The 17,956-nt window shown below is 46.6% G+C and overlaps 1 protein-coding gene across 2 annotated transcripts in view; it reads right to left on the bottom strand.

Annotated features, from left to right (window-relative positions):
• LOC115371239 (arrestin red cell) overlaps positions 1–15,570 on the bottom strand; it is a 21,122-nt gene extending 5,552 nt beyond the window's left edge. Inside the window, exons 1-9 of one of the 2 annotated variants that reach the window (XM_030068471.1) lie at positions 15,046–15,570; positions 7,289–7,319; positions 6,941–7,001; positions 6,423–6,467; positions 5,832–5,929; positions 4,597–4,695; positions 2,581–2,640; positions 2,088–2,173; positions 2–137 (exon numbers count right to left, since the gene is read on the bottom strand). In XM_030068471.1, coding sequence (XP_029924331.1) covers positions 2–137; positions 2,088–2,173; positions 2,581–2,640; positions 4,597–4,695; positions 5,832–5,929; positions 6,423–6,467; positions 6,941–7,001; positions 7,289–7,319; positions 15,046–15,068 — 639 coding nt within the window. In that variant the 5' untranslated portion in view covers positions 15,069–15,570. The remainder of the gene's footprint in view (position 1; positions 138–2,087; positions 2,174–2,580; positions 2,641–4,596; positions 4,696–5,831; positions 5,930–6,422; positions 6,468–6,940; positions 7,002–7,288; positions 7,320–15,045) is intronic. The other variant, XM_030068472.1, reaches the window with a different exon arrangement.
• Positions 15,571–17,956: the final 2,386 nt, after the last annotated feature.

Below are 17,956 nucleotides of genomic sequence, written 5' to 3'. Positions count from 1 at the left end.
CCTCCTTGTCCAGCGAGGCCTCCAGGTGCAGGGATCTGTCGGACATCAGGAAGCTGCGAGTCGTCTCCACCATGGGCTGAGGACCGGGCTTCTCCGGAGCGTACTGCACCTTCCTGATCACCAGGCGCACCGAGTTCCTGCACGCACACACACACACACACACACACACACACACACACACACACACACACACACACACACACACACACAGCAGTTATTGTGTGAACATTCACACAAGGCGTGCAGGTCAGGTCAGATCGCTGGATGTGGTGTTGGTTGCGGTGTGGGACATGAGGATGTCGTGTTGGACGCGGTGTTGGACATGGTTTTGGACATGAGGACGCGGTGTTGGACATGGTTTTGGACATGAGGACGCGGTGTGGGACATGGTTTTGGACATGAGGACGCGGTGTGGGACATGGTTTTGGACATGAGGACGCGGTGTGGGACATGGTTTTGGACATGAGGACGCGGTGTGGGACATGGTTTTGGACATGAGGACGCGGTGTGGGACATGGTTTTGGACATGAGGACGCGGTGTGGGACATGGTTTTGGACATGAGGACGCGGTGTGGGACATGGTTTTGGACATGAGGACGCGGTGTGGGACATGGTGTGGGACATGGTGTGGGATGTGGTGTTGACATGGTGTGGGACGCGGTGTGGGACTTGAGGACATGGTGTTGGACGCGGTGTGGGACTTGAGGACATGGTGTTGGACGCGGTGTGGGACATGGTGTGGGACATGGTGTGGGACATGAGGACACAGTGTTGGACATCAGGACAGTGTTGGACGCGGTGTTGGACACGGTGTTGGACGCGTTGTTGGACATGAGGACACAGTGTTGGACGCGGTGTTGGACGTGAGGATGTGGTGTTGGACATGAGGACACAGTGTTGGACGCGGTGTTGGACATGAGGACGCGGTGTTGGACGCGGTGTTGGACATGAGGAAGCGTGTTGGACGCGGTGTTGGACATGGTTTTGGACATGAGGACGCGGTGTGGGACATGGTGTGGGACATGGTGTGGGACATGGTGTTGACATGGTGTGGGACGCGGTGTGGGACTTGAGGACATGGTGTTGGATGCGGTGTTGGACATGGTGTGGGACACGGTGTTGGACATGGTGTGGGACTTGAGGACATGGTGTTGGACATGGTGTGGGACGTGAGGACACGGTGTTGGACACGGTGTTGGACATGGTGTGGGACGTGAGGACACGGTGTTGGACATGGTGTTAGACATGGTGTTGGACACGGTGTTGGACATGGTGTGGGACGTGAGGACACGGTGTTGGACATGGTGTGGGACACGTTATGGGACGTGAGGACACGGTGTTGGACAAGGTGTTGGACATGGTGTGGGACACGGTGTTGGACATGGTGTGGGACTTGAGGACATGGTGTTGGACACGGTGTTGGACATGGTGTGGGACGTGAGGACACGGTGTTGGACATGGTGTGGGACGTGAGGACACGGTGTTGGACACGGTGTTGGACATGGTGTGGGACGTGAGGACACGGTGTTGGACATGGTGTTAGACATGGTGTTGGACACAGTGTTGGACACGGTGTGGGACGTGAGGACACGGTGTTGGACATGGTATTGGACACGGTGTGGGACGTGAGGACGCGGTGTTGGACACGGTGTTGGACACGGTGTTGGACATGGTGTGGGACATGGTGTGGGACGCGAGGATGCGGTGTTGGACACGGTGTTGGACACGGTGTGGGACGTGAGGACACGGTGTTGGACGCGGTGTTGGACATGGTGTGGGACGTGAGGACACGGTGTTGGACATGGTGTGGGACATGAGGACATGGTGTGGGACACGTTATGGGACGTGAGGACGCGGTGTTGGACATGGTGTGGGACGTGAGGACATGGTGTTGGACATGGTGTTGGACATGGTGTGGGACGTGAGGACATGGTGTTGGACATGGTGTGGGACATGGTGTGGGACATGAGGACATGGTGTGGGACGTGAGGACATGGTGTTGGACATGGTGTGGGACATGGTGTGGGACATGAGGACATGGTGTGGGACACGTTATGGGACGTGAGGACACGGCGGTGCAGGCTCACCTCTTGTGGATCTTCTCCTCTATGGACTTGGCACAGAAGGCTCTGATCTCGAAGTCGACGCCGCAGGCCTGCAGGGGGACACGAGCCTGTAGCCTTTCACTGCTCAGCCAATCAATCAATCCATCAATCAATCAGCTGATCAACACAGAACTGATTAGACTTGATTATCAAGTTGTTTTAGTCATTGATCCAGTAAAAACACCACGGCTTCACTAACATCACCAAGAGCAAGAACAAAAACACCAAAACTATTTGAACTGAAATATCCAAGTTTAAAATATTTAAACCTGATTTAATGAGACTGAACCAGGATCAGTTTTAATGCTGACAGGCTCAGACTGCCTGCACTTCCTGTTCTGAGGAAAGGACCAAACCGATCACTTCCCATCAGCCTCTGGGCTTCATGTTTACACTTCAAACACACATACTGCAGCTTGTGTGTGTGTGTGTGTGTGTGTGTGTGTGTGTGTGTGTGTGTGTGCGCGTGCGGTACCTTCCCAGTGTCCTCTGGGCCGGGCTGTAAGGTGACTGAACATGGCAGGTTCTGAGGAATCTGAGGACAAACAGCAGGTTGGATTCACACAGAAAATCATTCAAACACACCGCTGGCTGCTGATTGGTCAGACAGCTGGCAGCTGATTGGTCAGACAGCTGGCAGCAGGAAGAAAGGCAGAGAAGAGGTTTTTGTTGACCAATCAGATTAGGTCGGTGTTTGTGATTCTGTCTCATGGAAACTAGGAGGCACATGTGTGTGAACTCTGGCTGTTAATGACAGGGTGTGTGTCCTGTGTGTGTGTGTGTGTGTGTGTGTGTGTGTGTGTGTGTGTGGTCACTGTGCTCTGACACATGCTGACATGCTGCCGGCCTCTGTTCAGGCCCCTGAGGGCTCCAGGTGAGTCTGGCTCTGTGCTGAAGCTTCTCATGTGTGTGAATAAAGCAGCAGCCCTCAGGAGGCTCTGGACTCATCTGTACGGGTCTCTGGTGAAATGAAGCTGCTTTCTGTTAGGACTCATTTATTTGTTGTGTTTACATGTTTGTGTGACAGCTCTCTCTCTCCCCTCCCTCTCTGCATCAGCAATCAGCTGTCTGTGTGTGTGTGTATGAGCTGCAGGTGTGTGAACCTCTCCTGGCTGACCAGGTGACCGAGCTGCTGCCTGCTGATTGGCTGATCCTCCGGTTCAAATACCAGCTGATCCCAGCCATCACTCTCTCTGTTTTTTCCTAATCCCATCTGACAGCAGCCGGCTAGTTAGAGTGTGACTCTGTGGTTTGGTGCTAGATAGACCTTTGTGTGTAGAATAGTGATAATTATTTGCCTTTAGCAGTGAGGGTTTTACTGTGACTTTCAATCAAGGTTACTATAGTAACTTAAAAGGTTACTATATATATAGTAACCTTTTAATTCACTGTTTAAATGTCTCTTCTAGCTTTTATTCCTTATATTCCTTATTAGCGCATATCAAATCAGAAAATGTGTGATATGCATGTGTAAACAGAATAATTCAAAGAACTTGTAACTGACTTTTTTTCTTGTCTTTGTGTGTGTAATCAACTTGTGAATTTTTATAGTGATATCTGAAAGTAAAATGTTGATCCCCTTTCCCCTGTGTGTTAAAAACAGTGTTTTTTGGTGATATGTGGTCATAAATAGGTGATTTTCAAAACTTTCCACCAATGGGATTTCTTGGGACTTTTTTCCCCTCACTCAGGACAAACTGAGGATACAGAATCAGTTGAGTTTGCTTCTCTTGCAGTTTGTCCTAGGTTGACCCCAATTTTGGCCTAAAATTACTGGACTAATTTGTAAATATTGTAAATAATTGTAAAAGCAGTAGCAGACCCTAGTAGGAGGGAGAAGCCATTTTTGTTATCATTCTTTTCTCCTGTTTTACTTTAGGTTAGGAGGTCGGTAAGTCTCGTTGTCTTTTGTTTACATTGTTTTCTTACAGGTAAGACAGGGAGTTTGGTTAGAGGTTTTTGTTTATTATTTTGGCTGTGCTCCCTCTGAAGCATAATAAACTGCTACTTTGACGTCAGGTCTGTGTATGTGGGCTGTTGTACTGGGGAGTGGGAAGAGCGGGGGCCAATCATCGTGTGTGACCCTGGTACCCCGAGGCCAGGGTCACAACACTTCACATGTGAAGTTTCCACGCTGAGTTCAGGGACAGTCAGGAGATCTGGCTGCTGACTCCAAACTGAGCGACTGGATTTTCTGAGATTATCAAGTCACACATTTACGACTTATTTTCTGTCTTGGCCAAAAAGTAAAAGAAAAACTATGCTTCTGATTTTCTTTCTTAAATAAATTTGTGACTTTATAATCTCAGAATTTGAGTTTTTTCCCCTCATAAACTGAAATCCTGTGTCGCAGACTTAGACCCTGTTTTAATGCACAGTGCACTGGACAAAGAGCCTGAAATCACGGCCTCTAATCTGGGTGCTGAATGGAGAACTGGTTTGGATTATTGATTATTGATCAGTGATGGCTGAGCAGCAGAGCCACACTCACAGTGAAGTAGAAGGGGTGAGCGTGCTGGCCCAGTTTCTTCAGCAGCCGCTCCTGCAGACGGCTGTTGGGTTTCCGCTCCTCAGGCACCGGAGGGAAAGCCTGCAACAGCGCACACACACACACACACACACACACACACACACACACACACACACACACACACACACACACACACACACACACACACACACACACACACACACACACACACACACACACACACACACACACACACACACACACGTCAGCAGGACAGTCTCCAGCCTTGATGGAGGCAAAGTTTTCCAGATTGACCCTCCAGTTTCCAAACAGCGCCCCGTTAGCCCCCGTTAGCATCGTTAGCGATCCTCACAGAAAAGACGCAGCGGCAGTGAGCGCCACCTGCCTGCTCTGAAGGGAACTGCAGCGTTTCTGTCATTAAAGTGACAGCACTGACACTGACACCAGGGCATGTCCAGCAACAGTCCAAGCTCAGAAATGCCACAGGCCACGTGAGGACATTTTACACTCAAACAAATTAAAAGTGATGGAAATGGAAAATGTAAAGAAACAATGAGGGGATGAATACTTTCCCCTGGCAAAAGGAATAAAAAAAGAAAAGAAACGGATGATCCAAGACGGTAAGCGGACGGTGGAAAGTGAAAAGTTCAAATGGAAACGCATGAATCTGAAAGAGGTCATGGAAGAAACGTGGGAGTGGTTCTGGATTCTGGGTGGGAGGGGCTTGGAGGAGGGGCCTAAGTTCATGTGGGAGTGGCCTGGAAGTGGCGGCTGATCTCAGGTGGGAGGGGCTTCAGGCCACAAAGTCTCCTTCGTGAACTTTGAGAAGCTCCTGACAAAACACAGGAGGCACTTTGCATAATATTCTTAATATTATTTTAATATGATTTGAATGACATTCTACATATTGAAATGAAAGGTCTCCAAAGCCAGTGGTGTAACTCTGAGCAGATGTGGAGGCAGATGTGTGTCTGGCTGCTGATTGGCCAGAGGAGGACCATTTGTTCTAAATGAGGAACGCTAACGCCGCTAATGCTTTAATACTTAAAAAGGAATAACTTGTGCTGCATTTCTCTCTGTACTGATTTCATATTAATAGATTCTATTCTAGATTAAATACTGTTTTTTATTAGAACTTTTATTTGACTTCATTATTTATTGTAATTGGTTGCCCTGTTCCTTTGTACAGCATTATGCTGAGCACCTGTTTGTCATATTAGTAGATTTGAAGCTACCTGGAAGGTGGAGATGTAGAGATCCTTCCGGAAGGACAGACCCAGGACGTCCAGGTCCTCACGGCCATAACGGAAGGCGCAGGTCAGAGTGACGAAGACTGCGGGAGAGGAGGAGGAGGACAGACAGGAGACAGACAGACAGGAGACAGACAGACAGACAGGTTTAAGCCTGAGGACCTTGTGCTCCTTCAGGTCGACCCGTCCTCAACATGCAGGGACTTCACAGCTTTGCTCGTCTAACTGTGGAAAACAGCCGTCTCTCCACCGCGGTGCTGCGGCGAACGAGGCCCATCTCCCGGCCACGCGCTGCAGGGAGACGGGCCTCAGCTCAGCCTCTGCAGCGCCCCCTGCAGGAGGAGCCAACACTCTGCTCAGCCTCTGCAGCGCCCCCTGCAGGAGGAGCCAACACTCTGCTCAGCCTCTGCAGCGCCCCCTGCAGGAGGAGCCAACACTCTGCTCAGCCTCTGCAGCGCCCCCTGCAGGCGGAGCCAACACTCTGCTCAGCCTCTGCAGCGCCCCCTGCAGGCGGACTCACAGTTTTGGAGGAGGAGCGGCACAGTGTGAGGTGTGCTGTGATGTTTCAGGGCCTACCTTTCCTGTCCTTCAGGTACTCGGGGTCGACCAGGATCACACCGTCTGCCCACAGGAAGAACACACACACACACACACACACACACACACACACAGAGAGAGAGAGAGAGAGGAGTGTTTTAACAACATAAACACACTAAACCTCCTTTATGTCTTAAATTCCTCGGAGTATCCCCAGAATTTTTTCTCTTGCAAATTTATCACTTTAATCTCAAAGAATATTGGAGTTTGTTTTCTTGTAAATCTGTGAATTTATAATCTCAGAATTTGAGTTTTTTCCTCATAAATGTAAAAGTTTAATCTCAAAGAACATCCAAGTTTTTTCTTGTAAATTTCCGACTTTAATCTCAGAATTTGAATGTTTTTTCTTGTAAATTTGTGAGTTTTTTTCCTCATAAATTTACCACGTTGATCTCAGAATAGATCCCTTTCTTTTTTCCTCTCGGTGTACCCCCCCCCCCCCCAGCTCTGTATTGTGCAGCAGCTGTAAAACACTTTCTGGACGAGCGCTGACTCACCCACTGGGTCCACCTGGTCCAGGTGATCCACAAAGTCTCTCTTTCCCAGGTAAACTGTCACCTGCAGGCACACACACACACACACACACACACACCTGGTTAAGCCGCCCGCCACCTCACCTACCATCACCAACCCCACTCCTCCTCCTCCTCCTCCTCCTCCTCCCAGCTGACACACACTGAACTGCAGTAAACTCATGAAGCCTGAGATAAACAGCCCAGGCTGCAAAATGTACATCAAGTTATTTATTCTCTCTTTTTACCTGCTGTTTAGACAGGAACAAATGCTGTGTGTGTGTGTGTGTGTGTGTGTGTGTGTGTGTGTGTGTGGCAGGACAGCCCGCTCACCTTGCAGTTGGGGCTTGATTTCTTGAAAACTCTGAAAGTTTGAAAGAGAGGAAAAGGAAGAGGAAGAGGAGGGAGGGGAGAGAAAACAAACAACAACAAAAAAAAAAAAACGAGTCAGTTTGTTGGTTGAAATAATCCTAATCTGTGATCTAATCTGTTTCAGCAAAGCAGCCGCAGCTCCGCACGCACACGTCTTCTGAGAAAATGTGACCTTTAAATAAATAATCACTGTAATTTAGTCTGACTGCTGTCTAAAATCTAAAAGTGTCATCCAAGAAACCTGCAGACTTCTCTCCAACATGTTTGAAATATTCAGAATTATTTTACAAGAAAAATACCACAAAACTGTCACAAAAGGAAAAAATGTAACCCCTCCAATAACAAACTAACTTAGCACCAATAACTGTAAAAAAAAGACCAGAATATTTGTTTAATAAAAGAGAATAAAATAAACAGAAAATTAGCCAAAAACGTTGAGGGGGAAAAAAAACAGAAAAATATTATCAAAAATCCCAGAAAGAGTTTAATAATTTTACATTTAAAGTAAAGATACGAGAAAATTTACATAAAAACACAACAAAATTACCAAAACAAATTGTTAAAAAAAAAAAAGCTCCACTTTCCAAGACATAAGAAACATTTTTAACACACACACACACACACACACACACACACACACACACACACACACTCACACACTCACACACTCACACACACACGACACCACAGGGTTTTAAACATAATTTTAAATAATTTTCCGGGATTTTCAAGGGCCTGTTCAAGCACTCAGCAGTTTTCTCACTCGGCGGCGACGGGGAACACGAGGCGCCTCCTGAAGCCACGCCCACATTTCACCTGGGTGTGCTTTTATTTTTATACTCATTAAAATATGTCTTCTAATTTCTGCACTGCAATGAAAATGAAGGAAATAAACATCACATTCCAAATTTACATTTATTAGAACGTATGTAAAACATGATTGCAGAATTAGGTGTGGATTAGGTTCTAATCCAGATTATATCCTTGTTTACTATTAAATTCTGTTGCGTCAAACTTTGAAGACTGTTTTTAATCTTTTTTTAACAAAACAATGACTGTTGAATTTGTGATAAAATAACTATTACACATAAAATCAATTTCCTGTAATAAAAAATACAAGAAAACTTAATTTGTAATGATTAAAATATGTTTAAAGGTTTAAAAAAAGCCTTACAGTTAACGTTGCTGGAGACGGAGCCAAAAATCACCAGGGAATTAGTTTAGACTGACTGAAAACAGAAAATGTGCTCTGTACAAACACACAACAAGCCTGGATTTCCACTTGTTCAAATGATGCATTTAAGGCCAATCAGGGTGACACGGGTCGGTTTTGTGTGTTTTTGACCCGTCTGGGTTTCCGTACGTGCGACCCCAGGACAGGACAGGTTTGGAGTTTTCCAGGTGTTTCCAAGCCGGGACACCTGGTCAGTTTCTGCAGGAGCTGAAGCTGCCAGCCTGCTGGGTCTGAGCTGCACGCCGCCGCCGCAGCGTGGACACGGGACAGGAAGTCATGTCTGAGGAGCGGTTTCACATTAACCCCCCCACCCCCCCAAAAAAACAAAAAAAAAAAAACAAAGCACTTCCTCCACAGTAAACAAACAGGAAGTGGCACACACCACTTCTGGTTTGTGAAGCAGAGGTCAGACACTTCTTCTTCTTCTGAAAAATGACAGGAAATCTAATAATAACGTGTGGCAGAGAGCAGCTGCTGCTGGGTCTTCAGCCACATCTGGATACTCAAGACTCAGGAGAAACAAAACTCACAAATTTATTAAAAAAAAAAAAAAAAAAAAAAAAAAAAAAAAAAAAAAACTGAGATTAAAGCTGTAAATTTATAACAAAAAAAATGAAAAATGAAAATTCTGAGATGACAAAGTTGCAAATTTATAGGGAAAAAAAAAAAAAACGTCCATCAGCAGCTTCCACTGACCTGAACTGGTTTGGTTTGTTTATGTAATTTAATTATTTAATTAAATTACATAAAAATTTTATACCAACTGTGCTACAAAATAGTTACTTTGGAAAAAAAAAACAAAGACCAGTTCAACCTCACAGCTGATCGCAGTTTAAACTGGACTGTGTAGTTTTGCTGCAACAGGATTAAATTGTAATCTGAAGACTGAGTTTGAGCTTGAGGTTTAAACGTAATCCCTCTTCGTCTGAAACCAGTTCTAAATTTGCTGCAACAGGATTAAATTGTAAACCAGGATATAATCTGGATCAGCTAACCCTTGAATGTTTGGTGTTTTAACTGGATAAAGATATAAAAGGATGAATAACGGATGGATGGTGTGTGTGTGTGTGTGTGTGTGTGTGTGTGTGTGTGTGTGTGTGTGCGACAACAGTAGAGTTGGTGTTTGTGTTTTTCCAGCGTGACGTCACATGGCCTCAGAGCCGACCTCAGGGATTAGGGATTAACAGAAAACACTCGGCGGGTAAACATGTTCCCGGGGCGTCCCGAGGCACCCACTGATTTCCCAGCTGCCCCGGGACAGTCCCACAGGATCTCACACACACACACACACACACACACACACACACACACACACGCCGTCTGCATGAGACATGACGCCTCCAACAAGGACACACCCAGAACCACCTGAGAGCAGCAAGAAGCATCTAGAACACCTGAGACCCTGACAGAGGGGCCCCGAGACAGAGGGGCCCCGAGACAGAGGGACCCCGAGACAGAGGGGCCCCGAGACAGAGGGGCCCGAGACAGAGGGACCCGAGACAGAGGGACCCCGAGACAGAGGGGCCCCGAGACAGAGGGGCCCCGAGACAGAGGGACCCCGAGACAGAGGGACCCCGAGACAGAGGGACCCAGAGACAGAGGGGCCCCGAGACAGAGGGGCCCAGAGACAGAGGGGCCCCGAGACACGCCTGAGCCACGGCCTGCCACAAACAGCCAGCAACAGCCAGCAACAGCCAGAAACAGCCACAAACAGCCAGCAACAGCCAGCAACAGCCAGCAACCAAACAACAGCCAAACAACTGATCACTAACTCTGATCATCTGCTTTGAAAAACCCAGTTTTCAGATTTCATCCAATCAGATCACTTTTGAATGGAGGCCCCGCCGTTCAAAAAAAAAAAAAAAAAAAAACTACTACTTTGACCAATGAAGATGATTTTTTTTTCTACTGCCCTTTTATTTTTCCCCACTGTTTTTCTTTCTATTGTTTTATTTCATGAGGATTAGCTTCTGTTTTTATTTTGGGACTAACTACTTTCCTATAATACTTTGAAGATGCAATTTACTTTTTTTGCTACTGCCCTTTTATTTAGTTTGAACCCCTTTTTCTTTTTCTTTCTTTTTCTTTTTTTTATTGTTAAGGTTAGGAGGTTTGGCTTTTTTATCATTAGTATTATTTGTATTTTTTCATTTCCTTTTCAAAAGGAGACTCCACTTACCAGTGAAGCACATCCACAGGCCAACTAAATGTTTTTTGGAGGGCTCATTTAGTTGAGAGGGTTCAGTGCTGGGTCAGCGGGTCACAGGCCAACACACTACCCAGAGTGCATCTGTCACGCCGCTGCTGACGCCATGTTGTCTGTGGGTGGCGAGGGGGAGGGGGGCGGGGCCAGGCTCCTGTGAGGAGCCTTTCATCGCACATCAGATAGCAGCCGCGCCGCCTTTACATCTGATTTAACATGCAAAGTCTGCAGCCGCAGCTCGGCGGCGAGCCGGCCCTCGGCCCCGCCGCCCTCCTCGCTCCCGCTCAAAACCCAACGCCAGCCACTGCACTCTGCATGGATCTGTCATCAGATTTTATTTTCTATTTTAGTCTCCAGTCCAGTTCAGTCCCCAGACTGGGTTCTCTGGTCCCAGTTGAGTCAGCTGTTTTATTCTAATCTGGCTGCTGTTTGTCAGATTAGCTCTTCACTTTGTGAAGCAGAGACTCCCAGTCATGTCCACGTCCCAGTTAGTTTAGTTTGTAACAACACAACATCACTTCTACACATCCAGTTTTAGCTTTTAGTTTAGCTTTAATGAACTAGAATAACCTCGGACAGTTGTTGTTTAGCTCAGGGGTTTTCAAAGTGGGGTCCGGGGCCCTCCAGGTGGCCCTCAGCTGAATGAGCAGCAGCTTGATTTCGCTGCAGTTTAAATGCTGGTGACGGGGCGGGACGGCGGTGAGGGGGCGGGGCCACGTTTCATTTCTCTGTTCATTGGATCTTGACAGAGAGACAGAAACACGGAGCTGTCAGCAGGAGCGACGGCGTGCAGGGAGAGCGACGGGGAAAAGGCGACTGCTGTTATTATTTTACGTGTCAAAGGAAGCCTGATGCTGCAGTATGGCCCAAAGCTCTGTGGTAAACCTCGTAAAAACTGAAACAACCCACTGGATTTCTTCCAACAACATCAGAGAAGGTGAACAGCAAATTAGCAAAAACATTACGGGAACTTTAGTGACAAATAATAACAATAATAATAATAATAACAACAATAAGCAAACTACATTTGTGATTGAAATGGTATATAGATCAGACCACCGATGCTGGAGGGACGTCAGGCTTCTTGTGATTAAATCTGGCGGCAGGGTGGGTACAGCGACCAGTCTGACCTGCAGGAGGCGCTGCACCAGCACTTTAACATACAGCCACATTCTGACAGCCATCAGCTGACAGGCGAGCAGCGAGCAGCTGGGCTCCAGCCTCAACTTTTCCCAAATCTGTTTCAGCCTCATGATCGACAGCCTGTGGTCCTTTATCATTCAAACAAACACAAACGGGATTTTCTCCTCTTCCAGAAAACAACAGACATTCCTCACATGATTCGTGGTTGAGGCTTTTCGCCTAGAATAGGCCGCTAGAGAAAAGATTTGTTTTGGAATTATTTGTGCTCTGATTTTTTTTCTCTCGAGCAGCTCTCAATCCACTGTTGGCTCCTTCAATCGGCCCCAAGTCATCAAAAGTTCAAGTTCAGGTGAACAAATATGCAAGAAATGACCCCCAAATTAACAAGAAATTACTACAAGAAGTTACAAGAAAATACCTTGGAAAGCTAACAAATAAAGAGAGAGACAGAGAAATTTATAGGAAAGTGGTCAAACTAGGAAAAAATGCCCAGTGTTTTTATGTGCTTGCCTTTGGCAACCATCTTATTCTCTTGTATGATTATTACTTCATCTAATTTTGTGCATAACTCTGCCCATAGTTTTGGCGTTATCTCCATACACCAACCATGAAAATCGTGCTGCCCAGCTGTGGGAAGTGTGCTGCTACTTTTCTGAGCGTGTCCACTTACCCATTTTTCAGAATTCCAGTTAAAACGAGATTTTTGGCCCATTACAAATGAGTTGGTGCATCTCAAGACATCCCAGCAACCACCCAAAACACCACAGCAACCCCCTAGTAACCACATAGCAACAACCCCCAGACACCATAGCAACCTGCTAGCAATGCCCTGGCAACCACCCCGAACACCCTAGCAACACCTTTCACCAGGGGACAGCTGCAAACCGAGCGAAGGGGCGGGATGACATCACAACCACGCCGAGAGTAAAACCAATGTAAAATTCTGAAATAATCTCTTCAGCTCTGTGTGAACTGCTTTTCAAACATTCTGCTTTTGTGTGTAAATTAGTATTTGGTTTGACTTTGTGTTTGTGGCAGTGTTTCTGACTGATCTCACTGCGTCCCGACACATTTCAGCATCACTCTGGATCATTGAATCCATTTATTATCTAATCAATTAATCAATTAGTTGTTTTGTCCATAAACTGTCAGAAAATGCTGATCAAAGTTTCCAACAGCCCAAGGCGATGTGCTTAAACATCTTGCTTTGTCCACAACCCACAGAGAATTAGTCCACTGTCCCAGAGGGAAAACATTCACATGTGAGCAGCTGGAATCCCACAATTTGGAAATTTGTGTGACTCAAGGCCATTAACCATTTATCACAATAGTTGGGGATCCATTTATGATTATAAAATGTATACTCATAAGTATAGCTCCCATGTGGCAGACCCTGTCAGACTGGGTTCAGCCTTATGCAAAAGATTTTATACAATATACAATTGAACTTATACGCATACATAGAATCAATAATCAATTAATACATAACTAAATATAGGAAAGATAGGAGCATAAATGTGTGCAGCCTCAAAGGTATCTGCTTTGAAGCCGATTACAGATACCTTAACATAAAATATCCAGATAATTCATTAAAAATCAGATTGAGCTTTACAACCCCCTGACTGTCTTTTTGTTTGTTTTGTTTGTTTGTTTGTTTGTTTAAGATAAGATGCTCCTTCATGTTATTTCAGGGTTACTGTCACAGAGACTCAAAACACCAGCCAGATATTCACATCGGAAGAGCTGGAATCATGAAATGTTCCTCTCCAAAGTGACTCAAAACAGTTAATCGATCATGACAATAGCTGGCTAATAGCTGGCCGCTGATTGATTATTCGGCTAATCGTGGCAGCTCCGCAGGACACAGTCGACTGAAACCGCAATTATAATGAACAGAACAGGAAAACAGTGTAAACATGTCAGAATAGGAGAAAGAACAAGCAGAAACCGTGACACTTTAAACCGTGAGGAGACACGGCGAGGCCTCCGGTGCCGAGCACACACACACACACACACACACACACACACACACACACACACACACACACACACTGCAGCGGGACGGAGAGCCGGTCCAACTGGGCCGAACACACCTGATCATGCTTTTTAATGCAGTGATGTATTGAAACATGGCTCCGTGCTGCACTGCGTTAACACTGAAAAACAAACCTGTCAGGCAACAAGCCGAGAAACGCTGCTGATTTTCATTCAGATAATCAAACCAAACGCTAACTGCATCCATTTATTCTCATCTGCCACTTTCCAGATTCCTCCCCATAGTTATTATTATCATTACTGTTGTTGTTGTTGTCGTTATCATCATCTACACATCAATACTTTAAAAAGCTAACCAGGGTGAGCTTGCGCTAGCCGGATAGCCAAATTAGCCTGTATTATCAGTGGCTAACTAATCCACCCGGAGCTCCAAGTCCACCGGGCCGGACTCCGTTTAAATGGCTGAAGCTGCGGGTTAAATGTTGTTTTGCTTCACAGCAGAGGCGGAAAAAACCCCAAACCGCTTTCAAATGGCTAACGTTAGAGTCTCCTGGTAGAATCGGCGTGCAGGTGATTCAGCACAGGCCGCTTTATTTCAGCAAAAATTAGACTTTTGCACACTGATGGTCGTCCGCTGCCGCCCACCCGCGGCTGTGTTTGGATGCGAGAGAGCCGCGCTAGGAGCCGCTCATCCATCTGTTTCAAACTGACATTTTATTAAAGCGGTGGTTGGTTTGGGGGCATGTCGTGGGCGCAGAATTAAGAGGAATTTGCCTGCGATTCGTGAAATGTCGGCGTCCGTCCCCGCAGGTTTGCATGTTCACCGCCCGGCGAGGCGGCGGAGCACCGGCGGGTTTCTGGGGTGAAGTTTGGTGCCGCTCCTCTCACGAGACCAGCGGCACCAACCCCACCCTGCGGGGCTAACCGAGCCTCCACGGACCGGGTCGTCGGGCTCCGAGGAGCCGACAGCGGCCGGGTGTGTGTCCGGGCTGGGGCTCGCCTTGCAGAGCCGCCACCTCTCCGCCGTTTGGTCGGCGCAGAAACGGCGTTCATGTCCCGGCGAGCCCGCAGCCCGCGGCTCGGCTAGCATTAGCAAAGTGCGTGAGCCCGGATGCTAACTAGCGGTTAGCCTAGCCGTCCTACCTGGTGCCCGCCTTGTCCCCCATCTCCTCGGCAGGCGGACGGCAGAAGGATCCCGACAAAATGAGGCCGGACTCGGCTGTCTCTGCGGATAATCTCCAGTCCTCAAACCGCGCCGATCATCCGTCCATCCACATCGGTGCGCCGCTAAATGCTCAGTATGCTAATTTCACTTAGCGCCGCCTCGGCTGCTCGGCTTCCGCAAAGGCAGTCGGTCCGTCAGTTAATCAGTCAGTCAGTCAACAGTCAGTCAGTCGGTCGGTCGGTCGGTCGGTCGGTCGGTCGGTCGCTGTTGTTGTGCAGCAGCAAGAATCACGTTGCGCAACAACAAGGAGCCTCCGGCATGACAGCAAGACGCTCCGAGACATCAAACGTTAAAAGGACAGATGATTCACCGCAAGAAGGAGAAGAAGGAGAAGCAGAAGAAGAAGAAGAATGACGCATTTAAGTGACAGAGCGGACAGTCGGTCACGTCTGCGGCTCACTGCAGGAAAACAGCGTCACATCTCCGTCCACTTCCTCTGCCGGAGCCCGCACCTCAAACCCCCATGCGCCTTCTGTGCTCTCTATCTATCTATCTATCTATCTATCTATCTATCTATCTATCTATCTATCTATCTATCTATCTATCTATCTATCTGTGTATGTGTGTGTGTGTGTGTGTGTGTGTGTGCATTCCTCCTTGCAGAGGTCATGGACAAACTCCGATGTTATTTATTGAGCCCAAACTGGTAAATTCCTGTGTTACAGCGACATAAGACATAAACATGTATCTTTAGAAAAAAAAAAGCCAAACACAAGTAACATAATAAATAAAGTGGATCAATACAAAGAATATAAGAAAACAAGAAAAAAAAAACACCTCTGGATACCCGACAAGAGTAATGAAAATCAGAAAAATCTCTCTCGAATCTGTAGATCTCGAACAGACCTGACAGGTGTGCTGCTGCTGTCTGAGGTCACCTCACTCTGCTGGCCTGTTGTGCTGCTGCCATGCCTCTCCATACTTTGATTTATGTCTCACTGTTTGTTTATATTTTATTATTAGGGCCCGAGCGCTGAACAGCGCAAAGCCCTATTGTTATTGTAGTGTTTTTTTTTTTTTTCTTTTTATTATTATTACGTCTAAATAACCCTTAATTTGACCCCCTAAACATGCTCCAAAACTCACCAAATTCGGCACGCAGGCCAGATCTGGCGAAAAATTTGATAAAATGGACAAACAGACCCCCAAGGTGCAAAAATGGCCTCGGTAGCGCCACCTAGGCACACAAAGGCAGCCGCTGTGGCCCACAGGAATGTGATAGAAACACCAAACCAACGCCGAAATGTAGGTCTCATCAAGCCCTACAAATCACGCGCTGACACCCCCGACCTAAAACCAACAGGAAGTCCGCAATTTGCGTTGGAATGTTCACGTTCTCGCCCAAAATTCCGCTTTGAACAAAATCTATCTCCTCCCAGGCCGTAAATCTCAGATGACAGAGGACACAGTGCTGAACAAAAGTTCTGAAGGATTTCGTCATTACTCGATTACTTTGGATTTTATAAGCCCTCAAAGTCGGAGTGGCCAGAGCCAAAACCTCGTTTTTTCCCATGGAGTTTGGTGTGGAGAGGCTGACACTTGGCACTAATTAAGCCCCTGGAGTCTAAAGTAAAAGTCTGACAGCTTTGAAAACTATGCAGATGGAAAGAGGACAAAAATTCCTACAAAAATATGTAGTTTTGATGTGGATTGGACCAAGTTTGTGGGAGCTGTGAAGAGTTTTCAAACATTTTTGACTCTGGTGTGCTCTGCTCTGCACTCTGCCTGGACATGTGACTCACTCTAGCTGCCTCAGGAATGCGCAATACACACCCATTGTAAGAGCTCAGAGGGAGCAGAAAACACTCTCAAACTAAAACTGCCATAACTCAAAAACGGTAAAAGATAGCAAAATCATGTAAATGGGAGATTTATAGATCCGAGTCTCGTGACTCGTTTAAACTTCGAATCAAGTCTGTAACTCAAACGGTGACCGAGCTGTGACGCCTCAAACAGGGCTGGGTTTTATGGATTTCTCCACTGGATTGAATGAGGATTTCTCTGTCTGCCTGCTTTTTGGTGTGATCATGCAGCAGCTGCCACTACTCAAGTCAGTCACACACTAGGACATGCTAAGGGCGCCATCTGCTGGAGGGGCGCTGCTAGTGGCCAGAGGGCCACCAGCAGCGAATGTACTACCAGTGGGTTTTTGTTGGCGTCGTGTGTGTGTGTGTGTGTGTGTGTGTGTGTGTGTGTGTGTGTGTGTGTGTGTGTGTGTGTGTGTGTGTGAGTGAGTGAGTGAGTGAGTGAGTGAGTGAGTGAGTGTGTGTGCCTGCATTTTGGTGTGATCATGCAGAAGCTGCCAGTAGTCCTGTCGGTCACACACTAGGACTTCCGCAGCCTTTCAAAATAAAAGCCCAAAACTCTTTCAAAATAAAAGCACCGAAACATACCCTTAAAACTGGCACAAACTAACGAATTGTCTACGCTTCGACACGCCCGCCGTCCCCGACGTGCACGGGGGGCGAGGGCCCGTCCAACGCTGCTTGCAGCTTTAATTTTATTTATTTATTTATTTATTTTTTGTGACGGCACTAAATGAGCAACTTGACAGGAAACGACCCGAAAATTGGCAGGAAATTAGTAAAACGTTCCAAGAAAATTACCATAAAATTAACAAGAAAAAAAATGAAAAAAAAGTATTTGAAAAATGTCCAGAAAATTACATGTATAATTAGTATCACTTTATTATATTTATGTTATAGGAAAACTCTTTCAGTTTTTTCTCATATATTTGTGAGTTTTTTTTTTCTTGTAATAAACCTCTTTAATCTCAGAGAATATTCAGTTTTTTTCCTCATATATTTATGACTTTAATTTCAGAAATCT

The sequence above is a fragment of the Myripristis murdjan genome, chromosome 14, assembly GCF_902150065.1.
Source record: "Myripristis murdjan chromosome 14, fMyrMur1.1, whole genome shotgun sequence".
NCBI lineage: Eukaryota > Metazoa > Chordata > Actinopteri > Holocentriformes > Holocentridae > Myripristis > Myripristis murdjan.
The sequence above is the reverse complement of the archived record's forward strand: the minus strand, read 5'-3'. Positions and strand labels throughout refer to the sequence as shown.